This window comes from Agrilus planipennis, unplaced genomic scaffold (assembly GCF_000699045.2).
Source record: "Agrilus planipennis isolate EAB-ADULT unplaced genomic scaffold, Apla_2.0 scaffold38, whole genome shotgun sequence".
NCBI classification, from domain to species: domain Eukaryota; kingdom Metazoa; phylum Arthropoda; class Insecta; order Coleoptera; family Buprestidae; genus Agrilus; species Agrilus planipennis.
In genome coordinates this window covers 1,061,979-1,080,770 of record NW_020438882.1, presented here as the reverse complement: position 1 = coordinate 1,080,770, position 18,792 = coordinate 1,061,979, and the positions used below count along the sequence as shown (strand labels likewise).

General features: G+C 30.6%; 3 protein-coding genes across 6 annotated transcripts in view; 2 read left to right on the top strand and 1 right to left on the bottom strand.

Annotated features, from left to right (window-relative positions):
- The window catches only part of LOC108745252 (solute carrier family 2, facilitated glucose transporter member 1), a 14,680-nt gene extending 5,209 nt beyond the window's left edge, over positions 1-9,471 (top strand). The window contains exons 1-8 of one of the 4 annotated variants that reach the window (XM_018481390.2): positions 23-911; positions 2,768-2,893; positions 4,119-4,404; positions 5,069-5,209; positions 5,327-5,661; positions 5,752-5,964; positions 6,983-7,254; positions 7,668-9,471. In XM_018481390.2, coding sequence (XP_018336892.1) covers positions 855-911; positions 2,768-2,893; positions 4,119-4,404; positions 5,069-5,209; positions 5,327-5,661; positions 5,752-5,964; positions 6,983-7,254; positions 7,668-7,812 — 1,575 coding nt within the window. In that variant the 5' untranslated portion in view covers positions 23-854 and the 3' untranslated portion in view covers positions 7,813-9,471. Of the gene's footprint in view, positions 1-22; positions 912-2,767; positions 3,871-4,118; positions 4,405-5,068; positions 5,210-5,326; positions 5,662-5,751; positions 5,965-6,982; positions 7,255-7,667 lie in introns of those variants that run through there. The other 3 variants (XM_025981577.1, XM_018481392.2, XM_018481393.1) reach the window with 3 other exon arrangements.
- Positions 9,472-9,803: 332 nt separating this feature from the next.
- On the bottom strand, positions 9,804-11,366 carry LOC108745202 (testis-specific serine/threonine-protein kinase 3-like). The gene is made up of 6 exons (XM_025981578.1): positions 11,127-11,366; positions 10,873-11,066; positions 10,651-10,815; positions 10,289-10,493; positions 10,014-10,207; positions 9,804-9,954 (listed from the first exon to the last, which is right to left on the bottom strand). Exons 1-6 carry the CDS (start codon positions 11,172-11,174, stop codon positions 9,828-9,830), a joined length of 933 nt encoding a protein of 310 aa, XP_025837363.1. The 5' UTR covers positions 11,175-11,366; the 3' UTR covers positions 9,804-9,827.
- Positions 11,367-11,667: 301 nt separating this feature from the next.
- LOC108745251 (melanotransferrin) overlaps positions 11,668-18,792 on the top strand; it is a gene marked incomplete in the record, with an annotated part of 10,867 nt that continues 3,742 nt past the window's right edge. Inside the window, 11 exon segments of the mRNA XM_025981576.1 lie at positions 11,668-11,852; positions 12,095-12,261; positions 12,320-12,595; positions 12,807-13,101; positions 13,846-14,432; positions 14,573-14,737; positions 14,800-15,055; positions 15,249-15,471; positions 15,593-15,780; positions 15,855-16,026; positions 16,239-16,695. Coding sequence (XP_025837361.1) covers positions 11,786-11,852; positions 12,095-12,261; positions 12,320-12,595; positions 12,807-13,101; positions 13,846-14,432; positions 14,573-14,737; positions 14,800-15,055; positions 15,249-15,471; positions 15,593-15,780; positions 15,855-16,026; positions 16,239-16,470 — 2,628 coding nt within the window.

Here is an 18,792-nt window from a genome sequence, read left to right as displayed (position 1 = left end):
GTATATACATACTAGTAGACCTCGCTTTACTTTTACTGCTGCAATACTAACCCATATTTTTCCTTTATCTAACTTCTAATTCTAGAAATTGTCAAATTTTCCTCAAAAAGCTTCTACTATACTATGCTATGCTACTAGCATATTGACTAGCAAACGGAAAAGTTAATTTAAATTTTGTTTGTTGATAAACACGAAAGTTTTTCATTTATTTTCGTTGGTGTTCTCGAAACCAATTTTTTAATTTCGAATAGAAACACCACATTTCCTTATTTTCCGTGAAAAATAAATTTTTAGATTTATAGGCATTTTCTTTCTGTTATTTACATTTAATTAATAGGTATAAAGAATATCACAGTTTTTACAACTTTAATGCAAACTACCAAAAGCTTCATTGAAATTTTCTTGATGCCATCTTTAATTCCTAACCAAAATTCTAATTTTAGGCATCTTCATTCAGAATAACAGAACCAAAACGTATTCCTCCTTATCGTCATCCTTTGATAGTCCTTGTGAATAATTTGGCACTTAATTTGGACATTTTGAAATTTCCAAACAATAAATTTCCTTTTCTTTGATGCTCGACAAGGATAGCAAGAACCGAGTATATCGGATCGATAGTATAAAATAATTTCAAAATTACAATCGATGAGTCACTATATGTCCACCACGAGGTTTAAATGAACCACCTCTTTCGGTTCTTCCAGATTCATGTGGTTTGCCTTCGGCCGAAGAGGTTGTGTAGTTCTGTTATTAGTTGTTATACTCAGTGTGACCGTTTCGCATTTCCATCAAACCACTAGTTGTCAATCGACTGTTAATCGATCTAGTTGATCAATAGCCATCCGCGGGCTACTATGAAGCTCACGATTTTCGAATGGTTTCAATCAAAAAATTTTTATTTCTTCAAAACGGTACGAATCATGTCTATTTAAACTCTTCTAAGTTAATTTACTGCCTAAAGGATAATAACGATCAACGAAGGACGACGTTTAGTTCGTAGAGGGATGAAAATAGTTGTGATCGGGTGTTTTAGTTTTCTTTTGCAAATAGTTGGGATGTCGCAAGAATTTTGTGTTGGGTGGACATTAAAATCCTGTCGCCTAAATTTGTTCTTATTTTACTTTTTTAAAGTTTTTTAGTTCTTATCCTAGTTGCAACTTTACAAAATTGATTTGTTGGAAATACTTTTGTTTTATTGGAAATCGCTTTTTGTAATGTTTCATAGCTTATGTCACGCTAGCTAACACATGCACTATTATAAAATAACCAAAGCTTTTGCTACTTAGGATTAGTAAAGAAAAATATTCACTTGAATAAAACTTAATAAACGGTTACTAATCGTGAAATATTTTTTGTACTACTACTACAATGTGATGTTACTTGTCTCTATTTTCATATTTTGAATCTACACAATGTCTTATTCTAACTGAGAACGTGTTTGAAAATTAGAAGTTGTTAACAGTAGATTTATAAAATACCAGTTTCGAAACCATATGTACCTTTTTAAAGTGATGAGCGCATTTTAATTTACGTAGTTGTTTTAGGGAATACCAACCATATTTAAGATTAAAAAATATAAAGTCTGTATTTTTAATACAAATCGTTGATTGAATGATAATTGTTCCTGCTTTAATAATATTTTTATTTTTTATAAGTCTACTATTTACATTCTTTTGCCATCAAATTGTTCAAATCAAAAAACTTATTGATCACATATTGATTGGCAACCAATATTTCTTTTCACAGCAATCCCTAAACTTTTGTTTCTTCATTTTTTATTAATCCATAATACTTTCAATTACAGCAAGTCCAGAGAAAAAAAAACAGTTCATTCTAATTCTTTTTTTTTTCAGTTTTTTAACACGTGCTATTTTTATGCAATTTGTCGTTCTTTTTAATTTCTGAATGTTGTCATTTTTAATCTTGGAAAATGCATACTAATTTGCACGTACATAGCGCTGAATGTTTAAAAGAAATTAACATTTTCAACGTAGGTATTATAATAATTACGTGGAATCGTGTTTTGTTTGGTTTCCAATGAGATTTCCAATAATAATAACTGAATTTGACGAGCGAGTGTAAATTCTTTACGTTTTTCTCTCTGCTTTGTTACCTTATTGAAGTAATAAAAGTAGTACGTTAAAGAACGTTGTAAAGGATCACCTGCATTTTACATATGTATCATTATCTTTTATTTATGTTAAATTGTTAACTGCAGATGTTTTAAAGAACAATAGATAAATTTAAATTCACTTGCCAAAGAATTATAAAACAATTGTATGATGGCAAAACTTACATTAATGCGTGTGTGATGAACACCTGGATTATTGTATGATAAAAAAACTGCAAGCTATTGTTTTTAAAAAGTTTAAGGTATTTTATTTACTTAACAAAAATTGCCACATCTCAGTATATCCTAGAAAATAATATTAAAATCCGATTTAATATAAAGAAGAATCATTTTTAGAACATTTTTTTACAAATGTGGCGTGAAATATCCCTTAATTTTAAATTATATCTAAAATTGTACCTGATCGATTCATGCGAGAATCCTGTTAACGTAGGAATCATTAATAATGCTGTAAATCTTATTTGTGTGCTTCGAATGTGATAAATATTTATGCATTTTCCAATTTATAATAATAACAATTAACTTTCTTTCAGGAATGTGTTTTTTTCCAATTTGAATTTTTCTCCTTTTTCCTTTTATTTATTTTTAACTTTAAAACAATGCTTGCCTAAGTGGGCTACAATGTTTTATTTTCAGGATGAGCCTCATAAAGAGGAAAAAAAGGGGTGGACAAAATTATTAATATTAGCGGGAATAACCACCACTTTTGGTTCATCCCTACCTGTGGGATATAATATTGGCGTAGTTAATGCTCCCGCTGATGTAAGTAGGACGAAGCAGGCAGAGAAAGATTCTTTTTTTCGCTTTCCCGTATTGCATGAAAGAAAATTAACTTCTTCATTTTACTTAAGTACCTAATACTTATTGTTTTTGTCCACCAGAAATTTTGTTGTGATCACCACTAGTATTATTTTGAGTCAGTACTTAATTAAAATGAATGAAGATGAATTTTTGGAAAGCATTTCATTCATTACTTCTTGACTTTGGTCAAAAACCGACTGCCTGTACATCGTTGGATTGTTTTGTTCTTGATTTTATCAGTTTTTTTGTCTTATTGATTACCTTGGTAACGTTTGTGTTAACTCGTGATGAGTTCATAAGGGTTGAATGTTTTCTTCTTTGTTTTCTTTTAACACAGTGTTGACCTAAACACTTTTGCTGTGTTAACAATTCGTGTTGTTCACGTGATAATTTTTGTTTGTGCTGATTAAGAAAATAATTCCCCAGTGGAAAACGCTTTCATTAAATCGGATTATTCAGCATCCAGGATTCGAAAAGATTGCGACAGGATTTCAAATCGAAATATTTTCCTATTATGTATATCAAAACAGCTGTAATAATTTTAAAGTGAAACAAAAAAAAAACCTCAAACAATACTCATGTGGACTTCTTCGAAATTTGTTACTATGTATTTTTAAACCGATCTTACAATAAGGAACAAATCAGAAGCTCAAGACAGAATAGTGGAATACGAATAGTGTTCTAAAATAAAACTTAATAAACAATAAAAAATGTGAAGTGATGTGTAAAAAAATTTCCTTAAATATAAACAATAAGTGCCAAGTGCTAATGTTTCAGTTGCTTGACTTTATGTATCGTTAAATGGTATTGGGTGATATTGTGATACTATGAAGTGTCAATTAATAAATGTTACTGTTAAGGGTGCAATGTGATAGTTAGCAAGTTGTGGCAATAGTGCTTGTGAAAACTTATTAGAATTTCATGACATCTTTATGTATGTATGTCGTTAAAAAAAAAAAGAACTGAATATTGACTACCATTAAAATTATTAGCTGTATTAGATGCTGGTTGAGTATGGTTGCTTTGTGCGGATATAATTTTACTGATTTTAATTGATTCGTTGTCTAACTGTTTAAATATCCGTACAAGGCAAACAATATTGCATACCACTAACCACTCAAAATTTTTAGGCAGGTATTTAGGAATGTTTTCAATACTTAAGTGGTCGATTTCGTGTGTGTTTTAGATAATAAAAAATTTCTGCAATGAAAGCATGTATACGAGGTATGGCGCCGTTTTATCGGACGCCCAAATGGAATTCTTGTGGTCAGCGATTGTGTCCATCTTTCTAGTTGGTGGATCAATTGGATCATTAACCGGTTCTTGGTTAGCGGACAATGTTGGACGAAAGGGTGCGATTGTCGCAAGTACTGTCTTGTTAATGGTCGCTGGAGTACTTTTTATGATCACTCAAGTATCTAATTCCGTCGAGACTCTTATTGCTGGAAGGCTTCTTGCTGGTCTTGCAGCTGGTAAGGCCTAGGGATTTTTGTAATATGAGTTTGATGAAATTCAATCTGTATTTTCAATATTATTTTACAATCTACAGCCTCCAACAACAAAGGGCAAGGTTCATAAAGCGTATTAAAGTCCTATGATGTAGTCATTCATTTTTATATAAATCACAATCCTTTAGTTATAATATTTATCCATATTAATAATCCTGAAAATTTTGGCAGATACAAGTTGCTATTTTCGTTGATTTACCTTTTGTATTTATATGAAAATTAAAATGCAAAATAAATTGACAACATGGGATTTCCACTATGCATAACGTAATTGTATTTTGTGAAAATATTATAATAATTTCAACGTTACGGAAAATTTTGCTATTTTTATAATAAAAGGATAAACATACGTTGAATTTACATAATAAATTTTGTACCTGCAATCAGTAGATTTAATTTAATTTAATCCGAATAATAATAAATAACAGATTAACCTTCGTAAGGACAGGTGAAAGTATACTAATATGAAAATGATAAAATATCCTATTTCAAACGACATCAGCAATGTCGAGAATTGTTAAAATTATTAAATTTAGCCATAAATTACTTCTAATTATGAGTTATATGTATCTATATATTAGTAAAAAAGAGTTTTTATTTTTTATCGCATTATACGAAATAATTTTAGGACTGGTAACATGTACAATTCCCATGTACTTGACTGAATTAGCCCCATTAGAATTACGAGGATCCATGGGAGTCTTGTGCCCTCTTGGTATAAACTGCGGGATATTCTTGGGACAAATAATATCTCTAAGACAAATACTAGGTGAGAAAGACACAAATTACATTTATAAAAACTAATTTTGAAATATTTTTCATTGGATTTATTTTGGTCAAAAGATAGAGTAGGATGTAAAATTTAAATTCGTGTTTTCTATTTCAGGAACTGAAGAATTCTGGCCTTATCTATTAGGATTTTATACAATTTCAGTAGTTTTATCAGCAGTGGCGATACCGTTTTTGCCTGAGAGTCCGAAATATTTGCTATTTGTGAAAAAGCAGCCAGAGCAAGCTTTCCGACAGCTCGTTAAAATTAGGGGTGTTCCCGAAAAGTTATTGACTGACGAAATTCAAGAGATGCAACTCGCTTCTCAACAAACTGACGATGAAGATGATGTCTGGAACATCCTTAGGGTTCTTACTGATTCCAGCCTCTTGTTACCTTTACTATTAGTGATGTTTTTGCAAGCTGGTCAACAGTTTAGTGGTATAAATGCGGTAAGTGGATACTTAGGTATTATTTTCAATTATTTTAATCCCATATTTTGTATCTTACTTTTACGCTATTTATTTATTTTGGTGTTTCAGGTATTTTACTACTCTGTGTCAATTTTCAAGACTGCAGGATTAGACGAATTAAATAGTCAATTAGCATCGATTGGAGCTGGTTCTATCAATCTGCTTATGGCTATCATATCTATTCCTTTAATGGCCAAATGCAACAGGCGTTCTGTTCTTCAGCTGAGCTGCTTTACTGCCTCCTTTTGCCTTTTAATCTTAGGACTAACAATAACGTACATCGTAAGTATTACTTTGTAATATTTTCAATGTTTTGTTTTGTATTTCTAACCCCATAATTTAACAAAAAAAGATATGAACAAAGACGTTTCTTCCTTATCTCCCAAATCAATTCAAAATAGTCACCAGTAACTCGCACCAACAGAGAGTTTTGTAAATTTTATTGGAAATAAATATTTAAATATTTTCAAAAAGTATTTAAACTGTTAAAAAACGTTTTTTTTTTAATGTACTAAAAATTTTGAAATTGTTTTGAATAAACTGATTAAAACCACTAACTAAAACATGCGTAAAAGAAATATGTGACAGGTTATATTTAAAATTTATTTACTCGATCCTTAACGAGAACAAAATAATAAAAATTAATAAGGAACTTTGCTTATAAAACGTTTGAGGAATAAATCAGGTCAACATTGGTTGATTTCTATTACTGAATAAAAAGCCAGTAGAAAAAATAATTATGTATATTTTAAAAAGTACATAACCAATTCCTAATAACGTTTATTTAAAGAGTTTCCCTTTCCAATATTTAGTTCGTAATTGATGAACCCATAATAATTAGGAAAATAATTTCAAATAAATACTTAGTAATTTCATAATTTAGGGGTCATTTAAATATTACTAAAGAGCCAAGGGAGATGGAGGGATCTTTGTTTTATTGCTTAATTTTGATGACATGGGGGCGAAAGGTCTGGATGGTGATTACGTCAGTAATATTTATTTATTTACTTTTTTTGATTTTTATGCAAAATTTGATCGATTCTTACTTGAACAAAAAGAAAGAATATATACCATTGTTTAAGTAAGCATAGGGAGGGAATAAGGACTTTGCATACTCTTGTGGACGAGGGGGATGGGGTTAAAAATTGATATAATTTTGCTTACGTAATACTTGAATGGTCCCTTATTTCGATTAGTTATCATAACATAAAGGGACTAAATTTGCTCCCAATACTAGCAAAAATGTTTTTTTCTTTAAAGGTCCTTACAAACGTATATTAAAAATTACTTATATTTTCAGGACTTATTCTCTTGGATGCCATATTTATGTATACTAGCAGTTCTTAGTTTTGTACTGTTTTACGGTGTTGGATTGGGTCCCATCCCGTATTTTATTGGATCCGAACTTTTCGAAGTTGGACCCCGACCAAGTGCTATGGCGTTAGGGAGCATGGCAAATTGGGGAGGCAACTTTATCGTCGGCATGTCTTTCCCCAGTCTTCAAACTGCTATAGGACCAGGATCCTTTTTGATCTTTGCCCTTATTACATTAGCTCTGTTTGTGTTTATAAGGTAAGTCACAAAACAATTCGCTTTTCTTAGGTGCTTTTACAACGAAGGTTAAGTTAGGGAAGCATTTATTATTTACTAATAAATATTAATTTAGTATACACTACATAAAGCAATTTAGACAACTTTTAGAAGTGAGTTAGTTTAATATGAAATATTAATCTGAAAATTCATTTTGAACCAACCAGAACATTGGTGTGTAAAGCCAAAGGTCCCGGGTTCGATTCCCGGCGGGGATGTGACAACAGCAACAATTTTTCCATCATTAATTTGAGGTAGCGTGTAGTGGGTAAAAAAAAAATTCAAAAATGAAATTTCAGATTAATATTTCATACATAAATTAACATTTTTAGTAAAGTAGAGTTTATTTATTCGTTGAGTTTCGTGTTACAAAACTTAAATTGTTTATCAATTAGAATCTACTTGCCCGAAACCAAGAACAGAGACCCTGGAGACATTGCATTATTATGCAAACATGGTCTTCGTTCTCGTGTCTTGGACACAGCATCCCAATCGTCCGATACCGTCGTCACCGTGCCTACGGACGATAACTCCGTTTGACCAATCATTAATTCCTGTTGTTGCTCAATACAGAGATACCATGACGTTTTCTTATAAAGGGAAGACCGGTGTCTCCTCCTTCGTTTTCATCATCATGGCCACAACTCTTTCGTCATTTCTACACATTTAACAATAGACAATATAGATAATATTATTGATAATACAAACTTCGCTGCCATCGTTCGTTCTAGGAGGAATTTTTAAGCGCGCCTTTGAAACCATTTTCGAATCAAATAGGAGCTCCATTACCGTTAAAGTATTACTAAGTAATTAGTTATTTATTTATTGTTCTTTTTTGTACGTATTTATGAAATTTAGTGAATTTCGTCGTGGCCACATTCCTGTAGAATGTAGATGTTTAAATCATATATTTGCCCCTATTTGCTTCTTCTTCAACTGTGATCGTGAACAACCTTGCAACAGCGTGTTTCGGATAAACATAAACCAAAGTACAAAAATTTCGTCATACCAAAGACGTACTTTTAATCGGGGTTTAATCAGTAGGGGAATGTTCATAAAATACGTTCTCAAACAAGGGAGATGGTAAGGTACTGCTTGGAGTGACAAAATATGACAGGGGGAGAGGTGAGATCTAAGGAAATGTGACGTTCGCAGTTTTAATCTTTGTCTTAACTCAGCAGTTCTTAAAATTTTTATTAGGATAAAAAGTCATTCTCATTACTATTTTTAATCATAAGAAAACGTTTATAGGGAGGGAGGTTGCACTAGCTTTTATACCATAATATTTGTTAGGGGGGTAGCTGAACGTGTGGCTTAGCGTGACGAAGGGGAGGGGAGGGACCCAAATGGACGATCCCTAAAAGTCCTATGGGGGTAGTAAGTAAAGAAATAATTTAAACAATGACCCTGATACAAAAGATATTTGTAGTAAGTTTGTACGTAGGTACTTTTCGTAGAAAATTTCTATTCTAAATGCATCATTATGCAATTTTTAAGAGAAAACTAGCTGAATTGCAAAATTGTTCACATGCAAGTTTCAAAGGTGCCTAAATACGAGCTTAATCGCCTATTTGCATCTTATCTAATTGATTTTTTATACATGTACCTTTCTCTACCCTATTATTTAACTTAATTAGAGCATCATCGTATATAAAAATATAAGCATATCTTGAAGGCTTCTTTTAATTATGTATGAGTTATAAGTTGCAAAAATCAATTTTTGCTAGTTGCATTATAGTATTATGTAGTAAGTTTGATATATTATGTGTAAAACCCTTGTTAATAAACAAATAATAATTATATTAGACATTAAAATTAAAATCATGTTAAAGTAGGTATTTGTAGAATAATAAATTGTATTTGTAAGCTTTAGAGTCTGTAGTAGTGGTTTGTACTTATATAACTTACTGTATATACATAAGATTTTATTATATACAGGTGTGTTTAGAAAAATGAAACAAGTACTGGATTATTAATATCAATTATGTGTTTGGTCGTGTTGGAATAAGAAGTCTTTAATATTTTGCACCGATGCTGTGTTTAAGTTAATTTAAAATAAAATGTAAGTTGTTGACGATATTTTAACTCTACCTAATATCTGCCTGTCTTTTTGTAGCATAGGTGCCCAATTTTCTATTGAACTATCTGCTCAAATAAATTGTCTTCTCAAAAAAAAGAAACAAAAGACAAACCTGTTCACCCATCATCTTTAGGATTACATCCCTCTATAAGAAAAACGGAACCAATTGACCCTTGTATAACAAAACCTACATATGGCAAACTTGCAAAAATTTTACTGAGGAACAAGGAAGTCAATATTCTTTTTTTAAATTTTAGGTGCCATATTTTAAGTCCCTTCTATTTCCATACTTATTGAAATGAAAATATATGTGTATCAGAAAAAAGTAAAAAGCATATCTTCCCAAAAGGGAAAAGAACAAAAAGCTACATTAATTATCTTTATTTAATTTGAATTAAAGATTAAAATTGTTGATCTATCTACACTTGGAAAAAATAAAAGAAAACAATCGTCTAATTTATCATCTTTATTTATTTCAATTATTTATTATATCCAAGTACTCATCTTCAGAAGATGAAGAACTTTTTTTCTGTTTCAGCCACGAACTACGAACTACTTCGTTAATGGTAGCCCTTTTTTCAACCTCGGGCTGTAATAATCGCCTAAAATAGATTAGTAGTTGTAATTTCGAAATTGTTTAATGATTTTCTACTACATTCACCCCAGTAGTATCCTTAACTGAGAACTATTATTTTTCCATAAAGAAAAACCGACTAAAAGGATGTCACAATTTATTTGAGTTTTGATCATTTTTTTTATATCGCTGTCATCGAAAGGCATCGATGCAGTGACCAGTACATAAAGTATACAACCTAGAGCCCAAATATCATACATTTTGGGATCATAAGGTATCCCCTAAAACGCGAAGGAAAATTAGGACAAAAGAGTAAGTAAGTAAAAAGTTGGAATAAACTTTAGCAAAAAATGAGTATCTACCTGTAAAATTTCGGGAGCAGCGTAAGCAGCAGATCCACAAAATGTTTTTGACATATCGGTACCATTTTGAGAATCACAGTACCGCGCAAAACCAAAATCTGCTAATTTTATATGCTTTTTGGTAAATAAAAGTACATTTTCACATTTTAAATCCCTGTGTGCTATATGCAAACTGTGAAGATACTCCACTGCACTAATCAGTTGTCTACAAATACAGTTAAGGTGCTTTTCACAATAAAAAAATTATTTTGCAATTACTTAAACACATTTTATTTTGCTTTTAATCAGCGCAATAATTTAGACGAAGAGGGTAAATTGTTATACATAATTAAAAATAATATCGGAATACTTTAGCTATTTACCTAAAGTAAAATTTTGCTTTTTCTTCTGATAATGGTCCATGTTTTCTTATATATTCTAGCATATCACCATGTTCACAATAATCCATAAATATAAAAATTACTTCTTTTATCTCAAATACATTATGAACTTTAATTATGTGAGGATGATCAATTTTTTGTAATATACTAACAAAATAGAAATTACTAGTGTAGATTAATTAAATTTGTGCATTTTTAAAGTACCTTATTTCTCTTGGTAAAAATTTTTTCATAAAATCTTCCCCAGCAATAATTTTGTTAATTTTTTTACATGCCATTTTTTCAGATTTTTCTTTTGAAGTAAATTGCGCTAAACAAACTTTACTATACGTTCCCACACCAATTATTTTCCCAATAGAGTATCCCATGAATTTCAATATTTTATTAGTATCTGCAGACTAAACAATTGCTTTATCGAAAACTATTTTAAGTTTTAGCGCCTAATTTAATTTATATACCTGCGATTTAGATGATTTCTTTCTGGAGCTTTTATTAGTGTCCGTCATTTTTTGAACACTTTGGGAGCTGATAATTATTTTTCTAACAAATTTTACTGTGAAAATATATAAAAATACCAACGCATCGTTTTACCAATTTTGACAACTACTTTTCAACTTCGATTTGCAAATAATTTTTTAAAATGACATTTTTCTGATTCTTATTTATTTTTTCACAAAATTTCTACCAGGATATTGTCATTTAGAATATAAAGTTTTGCCAAATAGTAATAAAAAACAACATTTACAAATACCCATCAAGCACCAGGTAATAAAATATAATAATGAAATAAAGCAATTCAAATTTTTATTAGATAGGTCAAGTACAAGAATTTTTAAGAAAACTGAATGCACGTGACATCTTTCAACAACTTTAGCAAACTTTGCGTACGTTAAAAGGACAGGTTGTAAATTTACCTGCCTTTTCCACACCTTATTTTCTTTCTTTTTCTACTTATCATGAAAACATTTAGGAAAGACAAAAATAAAAAATAATTTGTTTATTAACGTTTGATTAATCACAGTTCAGAATGAAACACAGGTTGTTGAGGTAGTTTAAAAAGAATGTTTGTCTTGTTATTTTTAAATTTATGTGTTTATAATTTTCTGTAACAATTACAATGGAATTTTATCGCATCTTTTATCCAGTCTTCGGATTATTTTTATCATTTTTACATTTGGTAACAGGTGAGTAGCTGTATTTGTGGTTATGTTTATATCATTAATAAATTAACATTAGGTGGAGTTTTTACAAAAATATTATTTATAAAAGCAAAATAACATTTATTAACAAAAAAGAACGTTGTATCATACAAAATTTAGTGGTAAGTGATCACAGCAGTTTTGATTTACTGATTTATATAAATTTAATAACCTGTGTATTTGATTCCATGAAAACTTTAAATATTCAGTATTATTTTTGATTTTAGTACAACAAGTATGGGAGAGAGCTCCCACACCTTATGGCAAAAATCGCACAATTACATGGTGTGTAGTAAATAAAGAAGAATTTTATAAATGTACAGTTCTATCTAAAATGCTGCATACTAACATAATAACTGTAGGTTATGATGTTATTAGTTTAAAATGCTCATTGGTAAGTATTTTCTTAAATTCAACATGACAATATGCTTTAACTATAAATTTGTCCAAAGGCTATTAATAAAGAAGAATGCATGGAATGGATAGATCAAGAGAAAGCCACTTTAACTTCCTTGGATGCTGGAGAAGTTTTTGAAGCAGGACGCTTTCACAGTTTAGTGCCAATCAGTCAGGAAGGATATGGCCCTAATAACAAGTGGGATTATTCAGTTGCTGTTATAAAAAAGGGTAGTCTACCTGATGTAGCAAGTATATCTGGTTTAAGAGGCAAAAAAGCATGTTTTGCTGGTGTTGGAAGCTTCTCAGGATGGATTACTCCAGTTTATGTTGTAAGAAAATTATGAAATAAATGATCCTATAGTTAATGTTGAAGACTTTGTTATAAAAAATTTCACAATTCAAAGTGCTTTACAAATTCACTGTCATAAAACCCATTCACACATTCGTAGTTGTTAGTATTTATATCAGAATTATAATAAAAATAGTTTATATTTTGTTGTGTTATAATTCTAATTTCTTTCATAAATTGTTGATTTGTAGCTTCTTAGAGAAGGTGGACTAGAAGTAGTTGACTGCAACAATCATGTGAAGAGTGTAACAAACTTTTTTGGGCCCTCATGTGCTGTAAAAGCTCTCTCAGATAATTACAATCCACTCGGAGACAATTCTGACAAGTTGTGTGTCCTATGTATTGGTAAAGTACCAGGTGAAAGGTGTACAGAAGGAGATCCTTATGCAGGTTATGAAGGAGCTTTCAGATGCTTGGTTGAAAATGGTGAAGTTGCCTTTTTAAAACAGACAACTGTTCTTCAGTTAGCAGACAGTGATGAATATCGTAAGTTTTCTTTTTAACAGAAGTGTAGTTCACTTATGAATCTTACCATATTTTTACTTAAAATATTAAGCAAGTGAAATGCAAAATCAATGGATTTTTTTTAATATTCACAGGGATTGTATTTCTAATTTACTTTTTTAAAATTTTCAGTTAAACACACTTAACAAACTTTAGTATAACAATTTTAAAAGAAAATAATTCGTATTATATGAACTGTTATAATTCTAAAAACAGAAATCATTTAAGAAAAAAATTTCGTGTTATAAACCTAGGAAATGAAAATATTGGAACATATATATTTTCTTTTTTTTTTTCTAATATTTCTCAAAATTTAAGATAATTATCACAACATTTTCTTTCAGTCTTGTTAAATGAAGCAGATGTTTGATGTTTACACAATTCAATATGCTTTCAAAAATATGGTTAAATTATGAATGGGAATTAAACTATGTTAAGTAAACACAATCAGTCTGTTAACATTTTTATCGTCTTTAATTACACTAGCATTGTGTTTGTGATCATCTGTTCATTCTGTTTTACACTTTTAACAGTAAATAAATGAATAAGTCGGTTTATTCTTTATTTATAACAAAAACAAAATTTAAGCAATACATTTTTCTGATTTTATGTTGATCCTTAAATTTATCTTCTTTTGTGCAAAGAAAGAGATATAGAAGTATCGCTAATTATTGTTCTGTATTAAAAACCTCCTTTTAAAGTCTAATATTTTTTGTTTACTTATAGCTGGTCTGAGCAAGAATTCATTTGAACTTCTGTGTCGTGATGGGAGTCGAGCACCTGTTGATAATTTTAAAGAATGTAATTGGGGCAAAGCACCTTCTAACGCCATAGTGACGACTTCTGCCGCTTCTTATGAAGATCGTAAACTTTACCAAAAATTCCTTCAAAAGATCTCTGAAAAATTTACTACTGTAAAACCAACAACGCAACGGGGTTTTACAACAAACAATCAGTATAATCCAAATCAAAACAATCAGTACAGTCCTACTCAAGGCAATCAGTACAATCCTACACAAAACAACCAATACACCCCAAATGCGTTTAATCCGTACTACCCCTACAGTCCGTATAATAGCAGTCAACCACGTTTCAAGCGTCAGTCAGCCAATAACGATGATCCTTACATCGATCCTAGTAATATTAATAGAAACGAATATGGTGTGCGCATTGATCCATATGGTTTACCACCAAAGCGCATTTCATCCTTTGAAGAAACCACCAGCGGTCCTGATGACAGTAACACCACATATGAAAGTTTTGATTTGTTTGGTTCAGAATTATATGGTTCACGTAAAAATCTAATTTTTCAGGTAAGAAAATGACACATCCTTAAAGTTTTTTTTTTATTATTTTTTTATGATTCTGTTATTTAGTTACCTAAAGTTTCTCTAATTAAACATATTCTCATAAACTTTCAAAAAGCATTTAATTTTGTCTCTTTTATTGTTAGGATTATACACGCAACTTTGTATCGCTTTCGGAAAATCAGCAAAGTTATTCCGGTTTTCTGGAAAACTCGTTAAATCTCATTTATGGTGTCCGGAGTTGTCCAGTTGATCATATGACACTTTGCGTCACATCCGATGCAGAATTCGAAAAATGCGTTAAAATGAGAGTAAGTACAAAAAACATAATTACGTAGGAGTAACTATTTTGTAATTAAACAAAAATTTTCAGGTTGCATTAAAAGCTCAACTTGTAAAACCGGAGATGCGTTGTGAAAAGGGACATTCGCAAATTCATTGCATGGAAGCTATAAAATCGGGCGCGGCGGACGTAACTGTTCTAGATGCAAGTGATGTTTATACTGCTGGTCTTAATTATGAATTAGTGCCTTTCATAAGCGAAGTTTACAATTTGGGCGAGCCGTACTATTACGTTGTTGCTGTTGCTAAAGAAGCTGATCCTGATACTGAAATGACCTACTTAAAAGGTAAAATAAATATATTATTATTACTGAATAACTAATAATGAAGACTTTTGTTATTAAACACACACAAGTCAAGTAACCCAAATTAATTATTGCACTTTTTATCATATAAATCTATTATTGTAGAAAGTTTGAAAGTATTAATTTAACATTATTTGTATCGCTGCAATGATTGACTATTTTGCATTATTATTAGGGAAGTATACGTGTCATGGTGGAATTAACACTGCTGCTGGTTGGGTAATACCCCTAGCTTTTCTTATCAGTAATTCTTGGATTCGTCCTTACGGTTGTAATAGCATCCGTGCTGCAGCAGAATATTTTACGAAAAGCTGTGTTCCTGGTGCCTTAAGTACAGAATACAACACAGGAGTGCCTTACGATAATTTATGTGATTTGTGTCACGGTAGCAGTTTCAGGTAAAAGAACACATTTTATGTAATTTATATCTTATTAAAATAAGTTGAAAAATTTTACGAATAGCGGTAAGATACTTGGATTTAGAAATAAACAATAATAATTTAAGGTTTTATGTTTCAGGTACTGCAGAAGAGATGCCTCGGACGATTACTACGGACACACAGGGGCGTTTAGGTGCCTTGTAGAAGGTGGAGGTCATGTTGCCTTTGTCAAACATACAACCGTCATGGAAAACACAGGTGGAAAACGAAAAGAATGGTGGGCTCGAGATGCACTCATGGATGATTTTGAATTACTGTGTCCTGATGGTAACTTTGTCTATTTATAATTATTTATAATATTATTGTTGTATGTAATTATAAAAGCTCATATTTGTTGATAGGAACTCGAGCAGAAGTACAAAATTACGCTACTTGTAATATGGGAAAAGTTAAAGCTAATGCCATTGTGACAAGAGGTGGTTATTCTTATAACGAAACTCAAATCAATGCCTACATCAATCTTTTTGGCTATGCACAGACTTTATATGGTAGAAAGAACGCTGACGAATTCAGGTATATAATTAATAAATCAACTATCGCAAAAACCGTTAAAAAAGTATCTTTAAGAATATCCTATATGTATGTTTGAATGTAATTTGTCAATTTGTTTGGTTAATGATTAAGACGATAGATGTTTTCTTGCTATTAATTTTTTATTATATTGCTCTTTTTTACATTTTATAGTTCCTAAATTTCCATAAGTGATAAAGGGCATTTTTGTTCAGTTTTAGCATGTTTTCATCACCACCACCGTTCAGTGATTTAATTTTTCAAGACGCCACTCAGCAACTGATGATCATTCCTCCAGATCAACGTTATTATTCTGTATATTTGGGTGAAAATTTCATGAAAGCCAGAAGAATTGTCGACTGTTATGCAGCAAGTGTTAGCATACATTCCTCTTTCTTCATCACTTTGCTATCTTCGATTGTTGCCTTATTCCTAAGTAAGGTATAATTTTTTAACATTCCTCTCTTAGAAAAGAAAGTGATTAAAAACTAAGACTAACGATTATAAAGTTTTGGTGAGTATTCAATTCAGTACAACAATTTTTTTATAATTATAAGCAAGTCCATTTATACATTATATTTGTAATATATATTATGCAAGTATACGTGAGCAACTGTAGAATAATTTTTATGACAAGTTATGTGTGAATTATCACACAACATTCTTAATTTANGTCCTAGTTTAGCAAAATCTCTTATGGATGGCATTTTGGCACTGTCAGGAAAGCCTGTGGACTTCGGTATTGTTACAACACCTCAGCTACATTATATTGTAGCTTGTAGAAACTCTCATGAAGAATATGGCACAGCCACAGAAGAGGGGTACTACAAGAAACTAGTGACTGCTTTCAAGAAACTCAGGGGCGAAAACTGTGAAAATGGGAATTACGTCAATCGATTATTTTACGACGGTGCAAATGGAGTAGGTGCTAAAAAGATAAAATTCTTCCAAGAAAGGCTGAAAGATTGTATGAATATTGAACTCTACAATGATGCAGGTATTGGAACTGGTAAACTAAATTATTTGGTGAGTTTTCAAAATCCTTTTTTTTTGCTAAATACTGTAGATTTTTTAAAAATAAATATAAATCTGTTAAACTGTAACAAATTAAGCAATGCTTTTCGTCATGTTTTAATGTATATGTAACTACAGCAGTAGAGGTTCCCGATGCCTCCTCACTCGATGATTTTATCCAAAATTTCCTTGTATTTGCAGTTGTATGGGCAATGCTAATTAATTTCTTCCATATTAAACGAGCTGAAGAACCAAAATCTATTATACTTGTTGTAAAGCATCATTAAACAGAATTGTGTTAGAAATTACCAGGGTGCACTTTCAAATATAAAGCGTTTTTATTTTTAAATTAATTTAGTCGGTATTAATCAAGCTGAAGGTCCTAAAATGTACTAAAGATGTTGCGAAACGTCAATAAAAAGGATTTTGTTGTTAAAAATTGCCAGGGTAAACTTTTAAGAATGTTTTTAATTTTTAACAAATTAATTCCCACTAAACAAACTAAAAAACCAAAATGCATTAAAGTTGTAGTGAGGCATCAGGGAATAGTATCAGCGTTAGTATAGTAACAAATTACCGGGTACATTTTTAAACCCCATTTTAAAAATCTTTTTATCTTTTGATCAATTAATTTCGTCATTAACATTAGTAATCTAGCTCAAAATCCCAAAGTGTATTATGGTTGTTATGAGTGAAATGAATTTTAATGTTGTGTAAAAAAAGATAACATAATTTTATCATACACAATCAATCCTGTGACTCAAAATAAAATAATTATTAACATACACGTATTGTTATTACAGCAGAAATTTTGAAAACAAAATTAAAATTCAGCAATACAACAATGTTGATTGTGCATGATATAAAGAAATATAGTTGCATGTATCACTTTGGAAAATCCAAAATTATTAAGAAAAAAAAAATACAAGACGTTTTAAATTTTGTTTTCGAATATTAAAGAAAAGAAACATTTCCAAGATATGCAACTCCGCATGCAGAGATATACACCTGGTTGCATACTATCGAAAAGTTCTAAGACCTGTATTTAAAATTCAGGAAAATTTGGCAAAATATTTGGTATCATCCTATTTTTGTATCGTATTGAAATAAATTCTATTATTATGCACTAACTAATTTGTTATACTTGTATAGGTTTTAAAAACTTTAAAACAATAAAAAAAAAACAAGACGAAATACCTAGGTAAGTAGATATATAAAATAAAATTATTTTCGGAATCCTTACGCCGAAACGTTTTGTGTGAATCAATTAATTGTAAGAGTGAAAGCCAATTTAAGATAATTGAATTGTAATGGGCTTGTCTGAGTTTCTTTTATTAGTCATTCCCATACCACTTTACCACTTATTAGCTTATTATATGCTTATTACACTCCTCACCCTTTCACCAGTGCCATATGCTGCCATAAATCTCACCAAAATGCCAAGTTCATACAGGACAGTATATGCTTTTGCAAGAGAAATGCACCCCAAGACTGTTAAAAGAGATATACAATATGGGACAGCCGGATTTCGAGACAAGTAAGCTCAATTATATACTTCTTTGTACTTATTCTTAAAAGTGAGGTTAAGAACACTGCAGCAAAATATGTGAATAATATTAAAATGAAAAATATATTATATTAAACCATGTCAAATAGGAATTTCGTTGATTGCTTTATAATTTTTCAGAGCTTCCAATTTAGGCTATGTTATGTACAGAATGGGATTATTGTCTGTTCTTCGTGCAAGATATAAGA

What these genes read in the sequence shown, in the direction of transcription:
- LOC108745202 (XM_025981578.1), bottom strand. Translation starts at nt 11,174, where the DNA reads ATGACGGACACTAATAAAAGCTCCAGAAAGAAATCATCTAAATCGCAG. An exon ending in AGAAATCATCTAAATCGCAG is followed by an intron (nt 11,067 to 11,126) that starts GTATATAAATTA and finishes GCAATTGTTTAG; the next exon opens with TCTGCAGATACTAATAAAAT. An exon ending in CTGCTCCCGAAATTTTACAG is followed by an intron (nt 10,208 to 10,288) that starts GTAGATACTCAT and finishes TTCGCGTTTTAG; the next exon opens with GGGATACCTTATGATCCCAA.